Source organism: Panthera tigris, chromosome A3 (assembly GCF_018350195.1).
Source record: "Panthera tigris isolate Pti1 chromosome A3, P.tigris_Pti1_mat1.1, whole genome shotgun sequence".
In the NCBI taxonomy this organism is placed as follows: domain Eukaryota; kingdom Metazoa; phylum Chordata; class Mammalia; order Carnivora; family Felidae; genus Panthera; species Panthera tigris.
In genome coordinates this window covers 25,648,046-25,663,139 of record NC_056662.1, presented here as the reverse complement: position 1 = coordinate 25,663,139, position 15,094 = coordinate 25,648,046, and the positions used below count along the sequence as shown (strand labels likewise).

General features: G+C 49.2%; 1 protein-coding gene and 1 long non-coding RNA gene across 2 annotated transcripts; both read left to right on the top strand.

Annotated features, from left to right (window-relative positions):
• Nucleotides 1–1,135: 1,135 nt before the first annotated feature.
• On the top strand, nucleotides 1,136–8,333 carry BPIFA2 (BPI fold containing family A member 2). Its single transcript, XM_042979823.1, has 6 exons — nucleotides 1,136–1,292; nucleotides 3,194–3,338; nucleotides 4,001–4,108; nucleotides 5,529–5,681; nucleotides 8,047–8,128; nucleotides 8,241–8,333. Exons 1-6 carry the CDS (start codon nucleotides 1,136–1,138, stop codon nucleotides 8,331–8,333), a joined length of 738 nt encoding a protein of 245 aa, XP_042835757.1.
• Nucleotides 8,334–9,056: 723 nt separating this feature from the next.
• LOC122237227 lies at nucleotides 9,057–10,933 on the top strand. Its single transcript, XR_006215518.1, has 3 exons — nucleotides 9,057–9,273; nucleotides 10,107–10,187; nucleotides 10,743–10,933. It is a non-coding gene; the product is annotated as an uncharacterized LOC122237227 (long non-coding RNA).
• The last annotated feature ends 4,161 nt before the right edge of the window (nucleotides 10,934–15,094 follow it).

Here is a 15,094-nt window from a genome sequence, read left to right as displayed (position 1 = left end):
GCATTCAGACACCAGAGGAGGGTTGGGTAGAATGACCTCCCTGGTCGCTGACCCTGACTCTCTGTGAGCCATTATTCTAGCCCTACCTCTGGACCTGTCTTGCTGGGTGACCTCAAATTGGTTACTTCCCCTCTCCGTGCCTCAGTTCCCAAGTGAGGACAGAACTAGCTGGATGATCACTCTTGGTCCTCCCACCAGAACATTCTCCTCTTCATCCATTCTCAGTCTTTACCCCAACCCCCACTCACAATGGCCACCGTCTTGGCAGCTGGATGCTCCATGAGAACCTGGTCTTAGTCTTGGCAGAAAGTCCTCTGCATGTCCATCCATTTCAGTTCAAGCATCCTGGGTGACCTTTGGGCTGGAAATCTCTCTGCTCATCCTGGACAGGGGTTATTTTCTTTGGAATCACTCTGGATGGCCCTGGAACCAGGGCTTGCTTCTGTGCACAGCCTCCCATCCTGTCACCACCACATAAAGGCCACCAGCCCCTAGCAGATCCCAGGAGACTGTGCAGAGGAGCAAGGATTTGCAGACATCCTCCTCCAAACCTGTGAGTGGTGGGCTTTCTCCCGATGGCACCCCACGTGGCGATCTTCAGAATGTTTGGGGGGCAAGAGACAGAAAGATGGGGCCACTTGGATTAGCTAATATTTTGAGTGTAGCATTATTATTGACATCCAGAACTCTGATCAGAGGACGAAGACAGCAAGATGGTGTGTGTGGGGGGGGGGGTGCCCCCTAACCTTGACTCTGGGAAGGGGCCAGAATGGGCTTCACAGAGGGCGTGATGTCTTACTGAAGCTGGAGAGTCAGTAGGAAATAACTTAGGTAAAATTGCAAAGACAAGGAGGCAGAGGAGCTAGCATGTGCAAAGGACCTTTGTGTAAAGAGCATAGACTTGGAACTAAGTGTGACTTGCCAAATTCCAGCTCCTCCACTCACTGGCTGTGTGTTTCTGGGCAAGTTGCTCTAGCTTTCTGATCTGGGTTGCCCATCTGTAAAACGGCAGATGACCACATCTACCTTAAAGGAATGTTAAGTGTAAGAGTAACAGGTGTTTATCAAAGATGATCCTTTTCTCTCTGTGTAATTCTCACTCTTGTTCCTCCTGGTGTCAAAGTGTTAAGACAAGATGCTTCAGCTTTGGAAACTTGTTCTCTTGTGCGGCCTGCTCACTGGGACCTCGGCATCTCTTCTTGGAGACCTTAGCAACGACCTGAATAATGTTGTGGACAAGCTGAAACCTGCTGTTGAGAAAGGACTTGAGACCATTGACAATACAGTTGAATGTGAGTTATCAAGATGATTGGCCTAAATTCTATGCCCGCATTACCAGAGGCTGCCACCAGGGGATGCTTTTTATGAGTGGTTTGCTGAGAAAGGTGGCTATTCAGTTCTAGTTCATTCACTTATTTTTCTAGGAATAAGCAATGCTCAAATGAGTATCCCTTTACACACTACATCATGGCAAACTTTTCCTAATATACACGTCGGATAAATTCCTAAAAGTGAGATTTCAAAAGTTCAAAAGGTATGCACATTTTAGGGGCGCCTGGTGGCTCAGTCAGTTAAGCGTCCGACTCTGGCTCAGGTCATGATGTCGCAGTTCACGAGTTCAAGCCCCACGTCGGGCTCTGTGCTGACAGCTCGGAGCCTGGAGCCTGCTTCCGATTCTGTGTCTCCCTCTCTCTCTGACCCTCCCCCCATTCATGCTCTGTCTCTCTCTATCTCAAAAATAAATAAACGTTAAAAAAATTTTTTTAAATAAAAAAAAGGTATGCATATTTTAAATTACAGTCGTTGTTGACAAATAATCCCTTACATTAACATTCTCTCCGTTAGTCTTGGGAGAGCGCCTTCCCCTCCCCCACCCTTGGCAGCACTAGTATGGGCAACTTAAGTGTTTTGCTAATGTCATAGACAAAAGATTATGACTCATTTCACTTTGCATTTCTCCAATTATGAAAGAATCCACTCATTTTTTCCATATTTTATTAGCTGTTTACATATTTTAGCACATTTTGTTCATATTCATAGCCTATTCTTCTGCTACGTTGTTCAATGTTCTTATTAATTTGTATTAGTTCATTGGAAATTAGCCATACTTAAGCCCTCAGCCTAGGTAGCTTTTTTTTAAGTTTCTTTATTTATTTTGAGAGAGAGAGCACACACACACACACACACACACACACGCACACACACACACGTTTGAGTGGGGAGGGGAAAAGGGGCAGAGAGAGAGGAGGGAGAGAATCCCAAACAGGCTCCGGGCTAACAGCAATGCTAACAGCTCCAAAATGGAGCTTGATCCCACAAACTGCAAGATCATGACCCGAGACAAAACCAAGAGTCAGATGCCTAACCAACTGAGCCACCCAGGCACTCCTAAGCCTAGGTAGCTTTAAAGCTACCTAGCTTTATATTTATTTAATTTTGTCTCCTTTTTTAATTCTGATTTCTTTTTGTTGTTGTTGTTTTGTAAATGTTTATCTATTTACTTTCAGAGAGAGAGGGAGAGTGGGAGCCGGGGAGGGGCAGAGAGAGAGAGAATCCCAAGCAGGCTCTGTGCAGAGCCCAACTTGGGGCTCGATCTCACAAATTGTGAGATAATGCTCTGAGCCGAAAACAAGAGATGGACCCTTAACCAACTGAGGCACGCAGGCACCCCTTTACGAATGCCTCTAAATGCCTGCTGCCAAGCTCTCATCCTCGAACTCCCATTTGCCACTTTTATGAGTTGGAGCCATACTTTTCCCTTGATTCTGGATTTTCCATTTCTTAGTTTATTCTCTTCATTTTGTTTGACCCAGTTTCTGAAACTTGTGTGAACATCTCATTCAGAGCAATAGACCACCCCCCCCCCACCTCAACTAGAAGCTGGTGTACAATCGATATCAATTGCCTCGTTCGTTGATCGATTGCTCTGGGTACGAATGATGAGTATGTATTAGTATGAAGGCAGCACGGAAGGAACAAAGGCTCCCCAGCCGCACGACTTTAGGCACATTTCTTAACCTTTCGGTCCTTTATTTCCTCATCTGAAAATGCAGATAATAACAATATCTACCTCATTTGGGTTGTTAGGAAGAGTAAATAAAATAACATAGGCAAATGGTCTTACCTAGCGCCTCGTACATGGTCACTGCTCCATAAATGGCACACAACTCTCAATGGCAATTGTTTTTGTCAGCTATCCTTCAGAAATTGAAGGCTGACGTGGCGGTGCTTCAGGATTCCAAGGTTTGGCAGCTGGCCAAGCAGAAGCTGCAGGAAGCTGAGAAGTTGGTGAATAATGCTCTTTCGAAGGTCCTCTCACTTAAGGACGGGACTTTGAGGTGAGTTGATGCTTCAAGGTGGAGAGCTTTGCTTCAGGAAAAGGGAACACACATCTTTGGGGAGGTGAGTTTAAGATCAAAGACAGAAAGGTGGATAAACCTTGCTCCTCCTCATAGAGCTGAGGCCGTCTGAGGCCAGGTTCATCAGGGCTTGGGCAAATTAGAAGCAGGGCCGCAGGGCCAGTCCGAGCAGCTCATGGGTTGGGGCTTCCACATTCTGTAATTTCGGGATCCCGGTGAAGGTCCCTTTAATCCTCACCCCCACCTGCTTGCTGGTGCCTGAAGTCCCTCTTCCAAGGAATAAGACCTTTCTTCTCCAAATATAGCTGAGGGTAAAAGTCTGGATCCCCTCAGGAGAGAGAAAACTGGAATTCATACCACATAGCTGGCTCCACACATAGAGTTTTGGAGTCAGACGGTTCTGGGTTCAAGTTCTGATGCTGACACTTATTACCCCCCGGAACCTGTGGGGGAAATGACATCCGTCTGAGTGCCCGTTTTTGCTACGCCCCAACACGGAGAGGATCAAACTTCCGAGCAGGGCGACCGTGAAAGCCAAAGAAGGCAGGAGTGGTGAGGCCCAAATGCTCAGCGTGATGCTGGCGTCAGGGAAGCATGGCTGTCACGAGGAATAACAAAGGCAAACCGTGGTTTTTGCACAGCTTGAACATCCTTAACTCCCGCATCCTGAATATCAGAATTGAACTGACTCCTGATGGCGAAGGCATTAACATAAGGGTCCCCGTCACCGCTAATGTCACCCTGGCTCTGTGAGTATGCATTCGAATCTGGGATTGGGGAGTGGCAGTGCAGCATGGCCAGGGGATTCCCAAATTGGAACCAGGCACTTTTCCATGCTGCTATGTGGCCTTGGGCCTCAGTCTCCCAATCTGTAAATGAGGGGGCCTTTCCAGCTCTAAGATCTGAGGCCTTAAAATGTTCTGATGAACTTTGGCCATCACCAAGTCTCTTTTAAAAGAACCTTCCAGGGGCGCCTGGGTGGCTCAGTCGGTTAAGCGTCCAACTTCGGCTCAGGTCATGATCTCGCGGTTCGTGAGTTCAGGCCCCGCGTCGGGCTCTGTGCTGACAGCTCAGAGCCTGGAGCCTGTTTCAGATTCTGTGTCTCCCTCTCTCTCTCTGACCCTCCCCCATTCATGCTCTGTCTCTCTCTGTCTCAAAAATAAATAAACGTTAAAAAAAAAATTTTTTTTAATAAATAAATAAATAAATAAGTAAGTAATAAAATAAAAGAACCTTCCAGGGGCGCCTGGGTGGCTCAGTCGGTTAAGCGTCCGACTTCAGCTCAGGTCATGAGTTCGAGCCCCGCGTCAGGCTCTGGGCTGATGGCTCAGAGCCTGGAGCCTGTTTCCGATTCTGTGTCTCCCTCTCTCTCTGCCCCTTCCCCCATTCATGCTCTGTCTCTCTCTGTCCCAAAAATAAATAAACGTTAAAAAAATTTTTTTTAAAAAGAACCTTCCATTAAATATTTCTGAAATCGTAACATTTGTACGATTGTAAAATTTGTAAATTTTACAATCTAATTGTAAAATTTGAAAAATTGAGAAAACATGAGCATTCACAACTCTTTGGCAAAATTTCCTCCAGCATTATCTGCTCTCTTGAGACTCTCTTTGAATAGCAGGGACCACTGTGCCTAATGCATATAGTATTGTACAGTATATAATGAAGGACGTGTGTGACAAATACAATTTTAAGGTATATTAATGACTTTAAGAAAGATAGCTAGGAGAATGAGCATGTGTGGAAGCAGATAAATGGAGGACACGGGGGCTCCATCATTCATTGGCAATGAGATCTTGGGATGGTGGCTTAGCCTGTACCAGTATTTCCCCATTTTGAAAATAGAGATAATAGTGCTTTTCCCTCATGGTGTTTGTATAATGACATGGATTAATCCAGGCATTTTAGAAAGGCCTGGCATATAATTTGCCCTCGATAACTGTTAACTATTGTTATTATTTTAATTATTACAGTGGTGCTATATAAAAATGTCGTATGAGCCATATCCACGTGGCTAGGCAAAGACGCCCCTAACATAAGTATGTCAGTCTCATAAGGAATATAGATGACACTGACATCAGCCATAGACATCTGGGTAGTGTGTACCCAGTGGAGGAAGCTTAGCAGGCCTTCTCGACTTGCATTCACTGGGAATCTTATTTCCTACAGGCCTCTCCTTGGCAAGAAGGTCAACCTGAAGGTTTCTTTGGACCTCCTGACTAGCCTCAGACTTGAAACCGATGCCCAGACTGGCATCCCCAAAGTGGTCGTGGGAGAATGCCTCAGTGACTCAGACAGCATCTCCATCACCTTGCTGGACGGGTAAGGCCCTTGTTCCACCTCAGCAGAGCTGGGCTCTCAGGGGAGTTGAGGACCCCTAATCTCAGCCCTATTCCTATACCCACGAGGCAGCACCATGTGGCGAAAAGGAGTTTCGGCTCTGGAGTCAGACACACCTTGGTTCAAATACCGGCTCTGCTACCAGCTTGTAACGTTGTGACCAACTTAGCCCCTCCGAGCCTCAGTTTTCCCTTCAGTGAAGGTGATAATAATGCCTGCTCCTCAGTTGCTGAGCCGACCAGATGGAAAGACACAAGTGTTTGGCACCCAGCCTGGCACACACTAAGCTCTCAGGGATCATAATACCCATGCGGACTCTGTCTCCTTGTTCTCTCCGTTACCGAGACCAGAGTGTTGACCTCTGAGCACGAATCTGTTCGTTCCACCTTACGGTGCTGCCAGGATTCTGCTTCCTGCTTTTTGAAGCTCTGTTGTTTTGTGCATGTGCACATTTAGGATTGTTACTTTTTCTTGAAAAATGGACCCCTCTATCATTATGTTATATCCCGTAATAACAACAACAACAAACTGTATTCACCTTCTTGCCTCCATGTGGGGGTGGGGGGAGAAGAGAAGTCAGTGCTTACCATGGGCTCTAATTTCGGATTGCCCCCAGAGAGGCCTCCACCCACTGGAAAATTCCGAAAATGAGATCTTGAAAACTCAATCCTCTCCATTAAAATCATCGATCCCTGTTAATCCACAAAACCTATGCCTTAAACTGTGCTTGAAAGGGCACGTTTGGTGGGGAAAGAGGATTGGGAAAGGAAGGGTGACCCTGGAGGTGGCTCATGGAGGAGGAAAGGCTGGAAGCTGAGGGCTGGGGCAGGTTGGCTTTGGGAGGAAACAAGGCTGGCTTCTCAGCTCTCAGCCGTGAGGGCTATGAGCAGAGGTCACTCTACTATACCCCTCTTGAGGGATATGACCGCAGGTTGCCTGGAGTTCCCTCCCCCCGCCCAAACCAAAGAAAGGCTCTCCTGCCTGATGTTATTTGTGAAGGCTGGGATACAAAGTGACAGACCTGAGCCCTGCTGGATATGGCCTTGTCTGCAGGTCCCAGGGAATTCATCCTGTCACTCTGGGTCTCAGTGTCCACATCTGTGAAATGGCATTCCTCTCTACTGCCCCCAGCCTGCTCACCCCAAGTGCTCCCCACAGCTGTCTGGGCTCAGTATGAGCTGGCCCCACCCTCAGATCACTGCACTCTTGCCATCACTCACTGCATTCCAGGCACCCTGGCCCTTACTCTGGGCTCAGAGAAGCTCTCTCCCACCTCTAGACCTGTCCTTGTTCCGGCCTCCTAGAACACCTTGCCCCTCCACCTCCATGTTCTTCTTAACCTTCAGGTTCTAGCAGTGCTTCCTCCTGGGGCACCTGGGTGGCTTAGTTGGTTAAGCGTCTGACTCTTGATTTCAGCTCAGGTCATGATCTCATGGTTTGTGAGTTCAAGCCCCACATCGAGCTCTGTGCTGACAGTGCTGAGCCTGCTTGGGATTCTCTCTCTCCCTCTCTCTTTGCCCCTCCCCTGCTTGCACACATGCTCTCGCTCTCTATCTCTCAAAATAAATCAATAAACTTAAAAAAAAGATTTTAAAAAGTTTCCTTCTATTCTCCCTCGAAATAGTCTACTCTAGCTCTTCGGAGTACTTGTCCCAAGTTGTCCTTATATATTTAATTCTATATTTACTTCATTGCTTCTTTTAGCCAAAAATGCTTGAACATCTGCTATGTCCCAGATAGGCTCTGAACTCTGGAGAATTTTTGATGACAACAGACAAGGACCCTGTTTTCCTGGAGTTTATTGTCCTGAGGGAAAGGCAGGTAGACAAGCTTCCAGTCCATCTGTAAAGAGCCCTCAAAGAAAACGTCAGATTATAATGTCAGACACATAGCGGTCTGATGCAAAGCACTCTCTTAGGCGAGCAGTCAGGGAAGGCTGCTCGGAGGAGGTGTCGGGCATGCTGAGAGCTGAAGGTGGGAAGGAGCCAGAGTTAGCAAGACTTGTTTCATGCTTAGGTACCAGGAGGCATAGTGCTTGTGTTTTGCTCCTCCCCGTGGCCCCAGCCCAGCTTAGTGCCTGGCATGTAGGTGGTGATCTGTAAATATGTGTTGAATGAATAAATGAATCAATGAAGTCTTAAGGTTGTGAGGAGACTCTCACAGGTTGAGGTGAGCCTCTGGTCAGACGTGGGGTGCCCCTGAACAGCACTCTGTGGTTAGAAAGGCGTCACAGTGTCCCTGGGTCTATGTGACTTCAAGGTGCTACATCATCTCCCACCCTCCTCCCCGCTGCTATGTGGCAGTTCTCCCCACTTGCCTGGCTTTATCAGTTGCCTCTCTTTTCCAGCCACAGTCAACTGATCAACAAGATCCTGAACTCCATGACCACCATCCTGGAAAAGACTGTGTCCCACCTAATAGAGAAGGATGTGAGTCCTCCACTCCTGGGGGCCCAGAGACATGAGGGGGGCGGGGGGGAGAAGGGAGGCAGGTGTACCATTCACAGGCCTGATCGTATTCTCTGGCACCTTTTTTTCCAAGGTGCAAACTTCTCCTTGGGCTGTCAGCTGGAACCTGCACCCCTTTATTCAGCCTGGGGAGCAGGAGAGAGGAGCAGGGCCTGACAGTAGCTGAAATCATTGGGTCCCAAACTTGAGCCACTGGCCATATCTACCTGGCCTTTTTAGCTAATGTGTTCCTTTAAACAACGCAATTTTACTTAAACTTATTTAAATACATTTATCTTAAAAGAAAACTATATCTCCACCATAATTAGAAATTAATATCACTTAGATAATTAATTAAAGCAATAAACACCAACCTGTAAAAATAGGTATTTTCATCATTTTCATACGTACACACATATGTACACACAAAGTTCCAGAGATTCTGAATCAGTCATTCTGGAAGGGGCTGGGAATCTGGGTTTGTGAAAGAAAAATCCTCCACGTGGCTCTGTGATTCACTGAACGGGAGCCTCACTACTCAAAATGTGGTCCTCTGACCAGCAGCATGGACCCTCACCAGGGAGCTTACTAGAAATGCAGGCTCTCAGCCCGCCCCCCCTGCCCCATCATCACCCCAGACGTGCTGAGTCAGAATTTGCATTTTAGTGAGATCCTCAGGGGATTGTACACACAGAATGGTGAGAAAATCTGCTCTATGGTTCCCAGGGCCCCATTTGATTCCTTAAAATTCCAGGGTGCCAAGGTTCAAGATTTCCAAGAGTGTAGGGTTCTGGGATGTGAACATTCTAGATTCTCAAGGTTCTAGGGTTCCAATGTTCTAAGGTTTTAGAATTCTAACATCCTATTGTTCTCTAGTTTTAGACTTCTAAGTTTCTGTTGTTCTAGAATCCTAAGGATCAAAGGTTCTGAGATACTCCTGGGCAGCTGGCAGTTTCTCCCCAGCTGATAATGATTTGTCCTCCTTCCTGTTCCTGGCCCTCCTCCCCCTCCCTCCTTCCCTTCTGCCCTGTTTCTCCGCCCGCCCCCCCCTCCCGCCCCACAGGTGTGCCCATTGATCCACCTCTTGGTCTCCACGGTGGATGAACATATTTTACATGACATCATTGGTAAGTCACAGCCTGGGGACGGTGGCAGGGGGGGAGCTTTTCCCTCTGCAGCCTTCTAAGGTTAAGCATGAACCCTGCACCCACCCCACGGTAGGTCTGGCCAGGGGACCTTGGAGAAGCAGGAGGACCCAACGTCTGAGCAAGCTGGGGGAGTGTGGCTGGATGGAGTCTTTGCAGAACTGAGGGGGTTCTGTGGGCCTCTGAGAGCTCTCTATCATCCCTCTTTAAACCCACAGAACCTGCCTATGAGATGTGAGAAAGAAGAGCGGCCATATCTGGGTTCAAATCCTGGCTCTGATATTTAGCAGCTATGGGGCCTTGTTCAAGTGGGTCTGCCTCTCTGAGCCTGGGTTTCCTCCCGGGTGAACCAAGATTGTAAACACCGGAGGCTGATGAGTGGATTCAGAGGAAAAGCTGGCCTCTTTCCCTCCTTGTGAAAAGCCGTGGCTTCTCCTCCAGCCTTGGGGGGTGGGGGAGCGGCTTTCTTTGTTCTCTGGGTCTCCAGGTGTGGCTGGGGTTGCCGAGCAGTAGAAGTGGGTAGGTGAAGGTATCAGTGTCCTGGAGGTGGCCCTTCTATGGAAACAGCCACAGGTCAGTTCCTTGGGCGATCTCTCTACACTCTGCATACACCATCCCGTTGGAGCCTTGCAACAACCCTGTGGGGTGGGTGCTGTCATTATACCCATTTTACAGATGAACAAACTGAAGCTCAGAGAAGTGGACTGACATGCCTGAGGTCCCATGGCTGTCAGACTGACCCGCTGGAGAGCAGCAGCCATTGGGGTCTGGTTTCTATTGGAGAATGAGGCCTGCTATTTATTTTGTCCCTTCAGATAAACTTCCAAAGGACAGCAAACCGCAAGCTGCTGCCTGAAGAGGGGCATGAGGAGGGCTGCTGTGATGCCCAACCAAAGGTAAGGGGTGGCTCTGTGCCCCATTCAGGGGATGAGGCCCCTCCACAGGCACCTGTGGTGAAGCCAAAGCAAGGCTTGGCTTCTCTCTTTTTAGCAGCAGGCTGAGCCCTAATTTTGGTCATAGACTGAGCTGTGACCCTGGCCCCAGCCTGAACCCTGACCTGGTCACACTCTGCACCTTGAGCCTTATTCCGACACCCAGAATGAGCCTGGATCCTAGTCACAGACTGAGCCCTGACCTTGATCTCAGACTGATCCACGATCCTGGTCATATACCGAGCCCTGAACCCTGGCTCTAGTCTTGGCCTCTGATCAGTCTTTTCACATCTGCCATTGCTCCTAAGGTGAGGGGAGAGAAGGGTGAGGGGAGGAGGATAGGTCCGTGTCAGGTGCCAGAGACAAACCCCAAACCACAGGTGCCAGTCCCTTCTCCAAGATATGAGACTCTGTAGGATATTGTGGGAAAGAGTTCGGGCAGCAGGGTCTGGTGGCTGACAGGGATCCACAACAACCCCACTGCGGTCAGTGCCCTAAGCCCTTGCGGTCTCATTCCAGCTCAGTTCCCAGTGGCTTGACTGTGCCCCACGTAGCATCTCCATCTGGTAAAGGTACAGCCACCATCCAACCAGAGTGACAGCCTAAGTGCAGCCAGAAGGAGCCCTCGCAGATCCTTCTCCTCATGGTTGGGATAGCAGCCTCTGTGCTCACCGCCCTCCACCCCCTGCAATAAAAAAACAATTTCTGCACCCTCCTGTGTGGCTCCTTTTATTCCCTCCATTGGGATGGGGAGGGGGCGACTGGGGCGGTAGAGACCTGGGTGGGATCTGGAAGGGATATTTGGGACTATCCATCTTGTTTCACAAGGCACAGAGAGGGCAAGAGACTGACCCAGGGCCACACAGCCAGTCGGTGGCAGTGGCAGACCCCTTGATTCATTCATTCACACGCTCGGCAGGTATTTAGTGAGTCCCTACTGTGGACCAGGCAGGCAGTGGGAATGGGACAGTCACATTCTGGCTGACCCCACCTAGTGCTTTCGTCCCCTGCCCTCCAGGGACTCTGAGAGGCCTTGTGGAGGACCAGGGACATCTGATCCATGGGCTCAGGAGTACAGAGAAGAATGACGTAGGGTCAGGGGCCTAGGCCACATCCCAGCCTGCCCCTCCGTGCCCCCTGAAGGGCTGGAGCTGAGATCAATTCAAGCAACCCCTGAGAATACCCATGGTCCCCAGACTCCAGGGCTCATCTCCCCTCCAACTGCCAGCCTGAGAGCCTGTCTGTGCGCCCACCTGCCAGGCTGCACAGAGGCCCAGCCAGCCTGGTGAAGCCAAGGGTCCCTTGGAGACCAGCTGCTGTCTCCAGCCGAGGTCCCTTCTTCCACACTCCAGAGCTCAGCTCACCCCAGGCTGTGCCAGGCCATGGTTGAGTCAGCATCGCTCTGCTTATGTTACCACCACTGCCATCCTGGGGAGCTGCCTTTGCTGGCCACATGTGACCTCACCAATTCTTAACAACAGCCAGGAAACACTGTTCTCATCCCCATTTGACACATGAGGAAACTAAGGCTCACAGAGGGAAAGTGACTCATCAAGGTCACACAGTAAGCAAGTGGCAAATCTGGATTTGAACACACAACTATGAGAGCCTTTGCTCAGAGAAGTGACATCCCATCACCCAGGCACTTTGGCTGCCTCCTCGGCCCCCAGCAGGCACTGCTTTCTTCTGCCCTGGACACATGAGAGCCTCTCGAGGCTGCTCTTCCTCCCTACATGCAGGCCTCAGTTTCCCCTTTGCCCTGCAGGGAGGAGGATGCCACCCCATCCAAAAGGGACCGCCTCATGGGGTCCAGTCACCTCAAGGGACTCTTGAGTCCCTGGAGTGGCCTGGAGGGGCCTCAGACCAGCTCTCCTGAGTGATCCCGTGAGGACCTCAGTTCAGATGTGCCAAGGGGCTGCTGGGCACAGGGCGAGGGCCAGGGAGTTAGGCACATCTGAGCTCAAGATGGCCCCTGCCACTTTCTAGGTCTGAAATCTTGGGTAATTTACTTAGCCTCTCAGAATATGGAGTTTCTCCCCTGTAGGGAATTAACAGTAAAACCTCGGTCACTAGGCTGTTGCGAGGATGGGAAGTGTTTAACTAGGGCCTGATAGCTATTGCGTCCCCTCTACACGCTGAAATTGCTATCACAACCACCCTAGTGTTTGTTGATTGACTGCTAACAGCCCTGATGTGGTAGAGAAAACCATGGTCCTGGGAGATCTTGGGTTTTCACCCCGTCTTTATCACAACACTGCCAATGGTCTCCCAGTGGTCATTCTCTCCCCTCCCCAGATTTTAACTGGGCCCATCGTCCCCAGCCAGAGACTACATTTCCCAGCCTCCCTTGCAGTAGCCATGCGATTAAAGTCTGACCAATGGCATATCAGCAGAAATGATGTGTTTGAAAGGAAGGAGTTCCTGGCTGGCTGGCTCAGTGTGTGGAGCATGTGACTCATGATCTTGGGTTGTGAGTTCAAGTCCCACATTGGGAACTGAGCTTTAAAAAAAAAAAAGAAGAAGAAGGGGGGGGGTCCCTCTACTTTCTTCCTTCTATCAAGTTAGAAATGGGAATGAGCAGAACTGCCTGAGACCTAGAGGTGGAAGCTGTGTACTGAGCCAGCAGAGCTGCTCCTAAAGCCCCTGACCACCCACCTCTGGGCTCCATGGCAGTAAAAGAATGAGCTAGCTTATTTAAACCAGTGTGTTTTGGGGTCTCCTTGTCAAGGCTACTTTGTCTCTATTCCACCTGCCTCCTTCTGCCAATAACGTGATGTGTGACATTAGCCTGCTAACTTCTCTCTGAGCCCTGTTTTCTTATTTGCACAGAGATCCCTAAAGGCCCTTCCTGTTCCAACAGGACAAAAGTTAGTGCTCCCTCCAGACTTGAATGCGAAAGAGAATAAACATTTATGGAGTCCCTACCACATGCCAGGCGCTGTATTAGACTGGTGATTCTTTGCCCCCCAGGGGCATTGGCAATGTCTGGAGACATTTTAATTGTCACATATTGTTGCAGATGCTACTGGCATGTCGTGAGTAGAGGCCGGGGATTGTCACTTAGCATTCTACAATACACAGGACAGCCTCTCACAAAAAAGAATCATCCAGGCCAAAATGTCAATAGTGTTGAGAATTCCTGTATTAAACCTTTATGCACATTATCTCACTGAATTCCGTTTTTTTCTGAGGGATGCAGTGAATGGGTCTTGGGGGAAGATGTGGCAACTAAGTAAGGCTCAGAGAGGTGAAGTGACTTGCCCAAGGCCACACAGCTGGTCAGGGGCAAAGCTGGATTTAATCCAAAGTCACCCTCCTCCAGAGCCGGTGCTTCCCTTCTGGCGGGGGAAGAAGGGTGAGTTTTCCTTTCTCGCTGTTTTGTGACAACCCCTCCTCCCACAAAAAATACACAAAGGAGGTCTCAAAATTCAGGGCTTCTTTGGGCAGTAACCAACTGGAGTCAGTGCCAAGCTTTGTCCATGCTGTTATGTCTACTGGGGATACCCTTCCTCCTCCCTCCCCAGCTGGCTAAATCCTGCTCAGCCTTAAAACTTTGCTCAGGGGCGCTTGGGTGGCTCAGTCGTTTAAGTGTCCGACTTTGGCTCAGGTCATGATTTTATGATTCATGAGTTTGAGTCCCACATGGGGCTTTCTGCTGTCAGCCTCAAACCCACTTTGGATCCTCTGTCTTCTCTCTTTGCCCCTCCCCTGCTCCCCCTCCCTCTCTCTCTCTCTCAAAAATAAATAAACATTAAAAAAAGGAAGAAAGAGTGTCAACTCTGGTTAGTATGGTTTTTCCCTTCTTTTTTTTTTTAATATTTATTTTTGAGAGAGGGAGAGGGGCAAAGAGAGGGGAACAAAAGATCTGAAGCAGGCTCCACCCGATGGGGGCCGCCAACCAGCGAGCCTCGAGATCATGACCTGAGCTGAAGTCGGATGCTTAACCCACTGAGCTGCCAGGCGCCCCGGTTTTCACCTTTCCTATTCATCAATCTGCCGCCATGAGCCCGTGAGCTCCTTGAGGGCAGGTACCTCGCTCCTCTCAACAGCCCCAGCGTCCAGAAAAGGACCAGATACAGTACAAGCACTAACAAATGTTGAATGAGTGAGTGAATGAATGAATGAATGAATCTCTTCTGTCTGTATACAATCAGACACCATCTCCAGGACACCTGAGTGGGTAGGTGCACAGGAAATTTCTAGCAAGCCAGAACTGGGGGTATAGGAGACTTGTCATCATTTTCTGTCAATCAGGGCCAGATACCTGGGACTTGAGGACATAAGTGATGGACTAGGACCAAATGCGGGGCTCCTAGGTAATTGAAGCCAGAACATGGGGTGGGTGGGGCCAAGGCCACTCGGCCCCACTGGTGACTAATGTGGGCAATGGAGGTGAAAGAAAAGAGGGTGCAGAAGTGACGAGGGCTCTGTTGTCAGCCTGGTGCCCCTGCTACCAGCTCTGGCTCAGACCTCAAAGAGGGGTGAGGGCTTCCTGGAGACGGTGACACCTCATGAAGGAGGCTTTGGGGACAAAGAGGCCATATGGAGGAGGAGAGGGAAGAACTGGCCTGAGGGAATATATGGGAAGAAAGAAGGCAAGACCTGACTGGACCCCGAATCAGCCAGAAAACAGAGAGCAAAACTGTCGCGCAGGCTCTTTTAAAGGTTTAATTCAGTTAAATAAATGCTGGATCTTTCCAATGTTTGCACCATCCCTTCAGGATAACATCTGAGGATCAAAATTATTTACTTTATGCCTTGGAACATTTTAGGATGCCAGGAACACATCATAGAACTTACCAACCCGGATCTTTCTATTTACACTAGGATGAGGGAGTATATACATTTCACCGTATATTTGCCAGCAGATA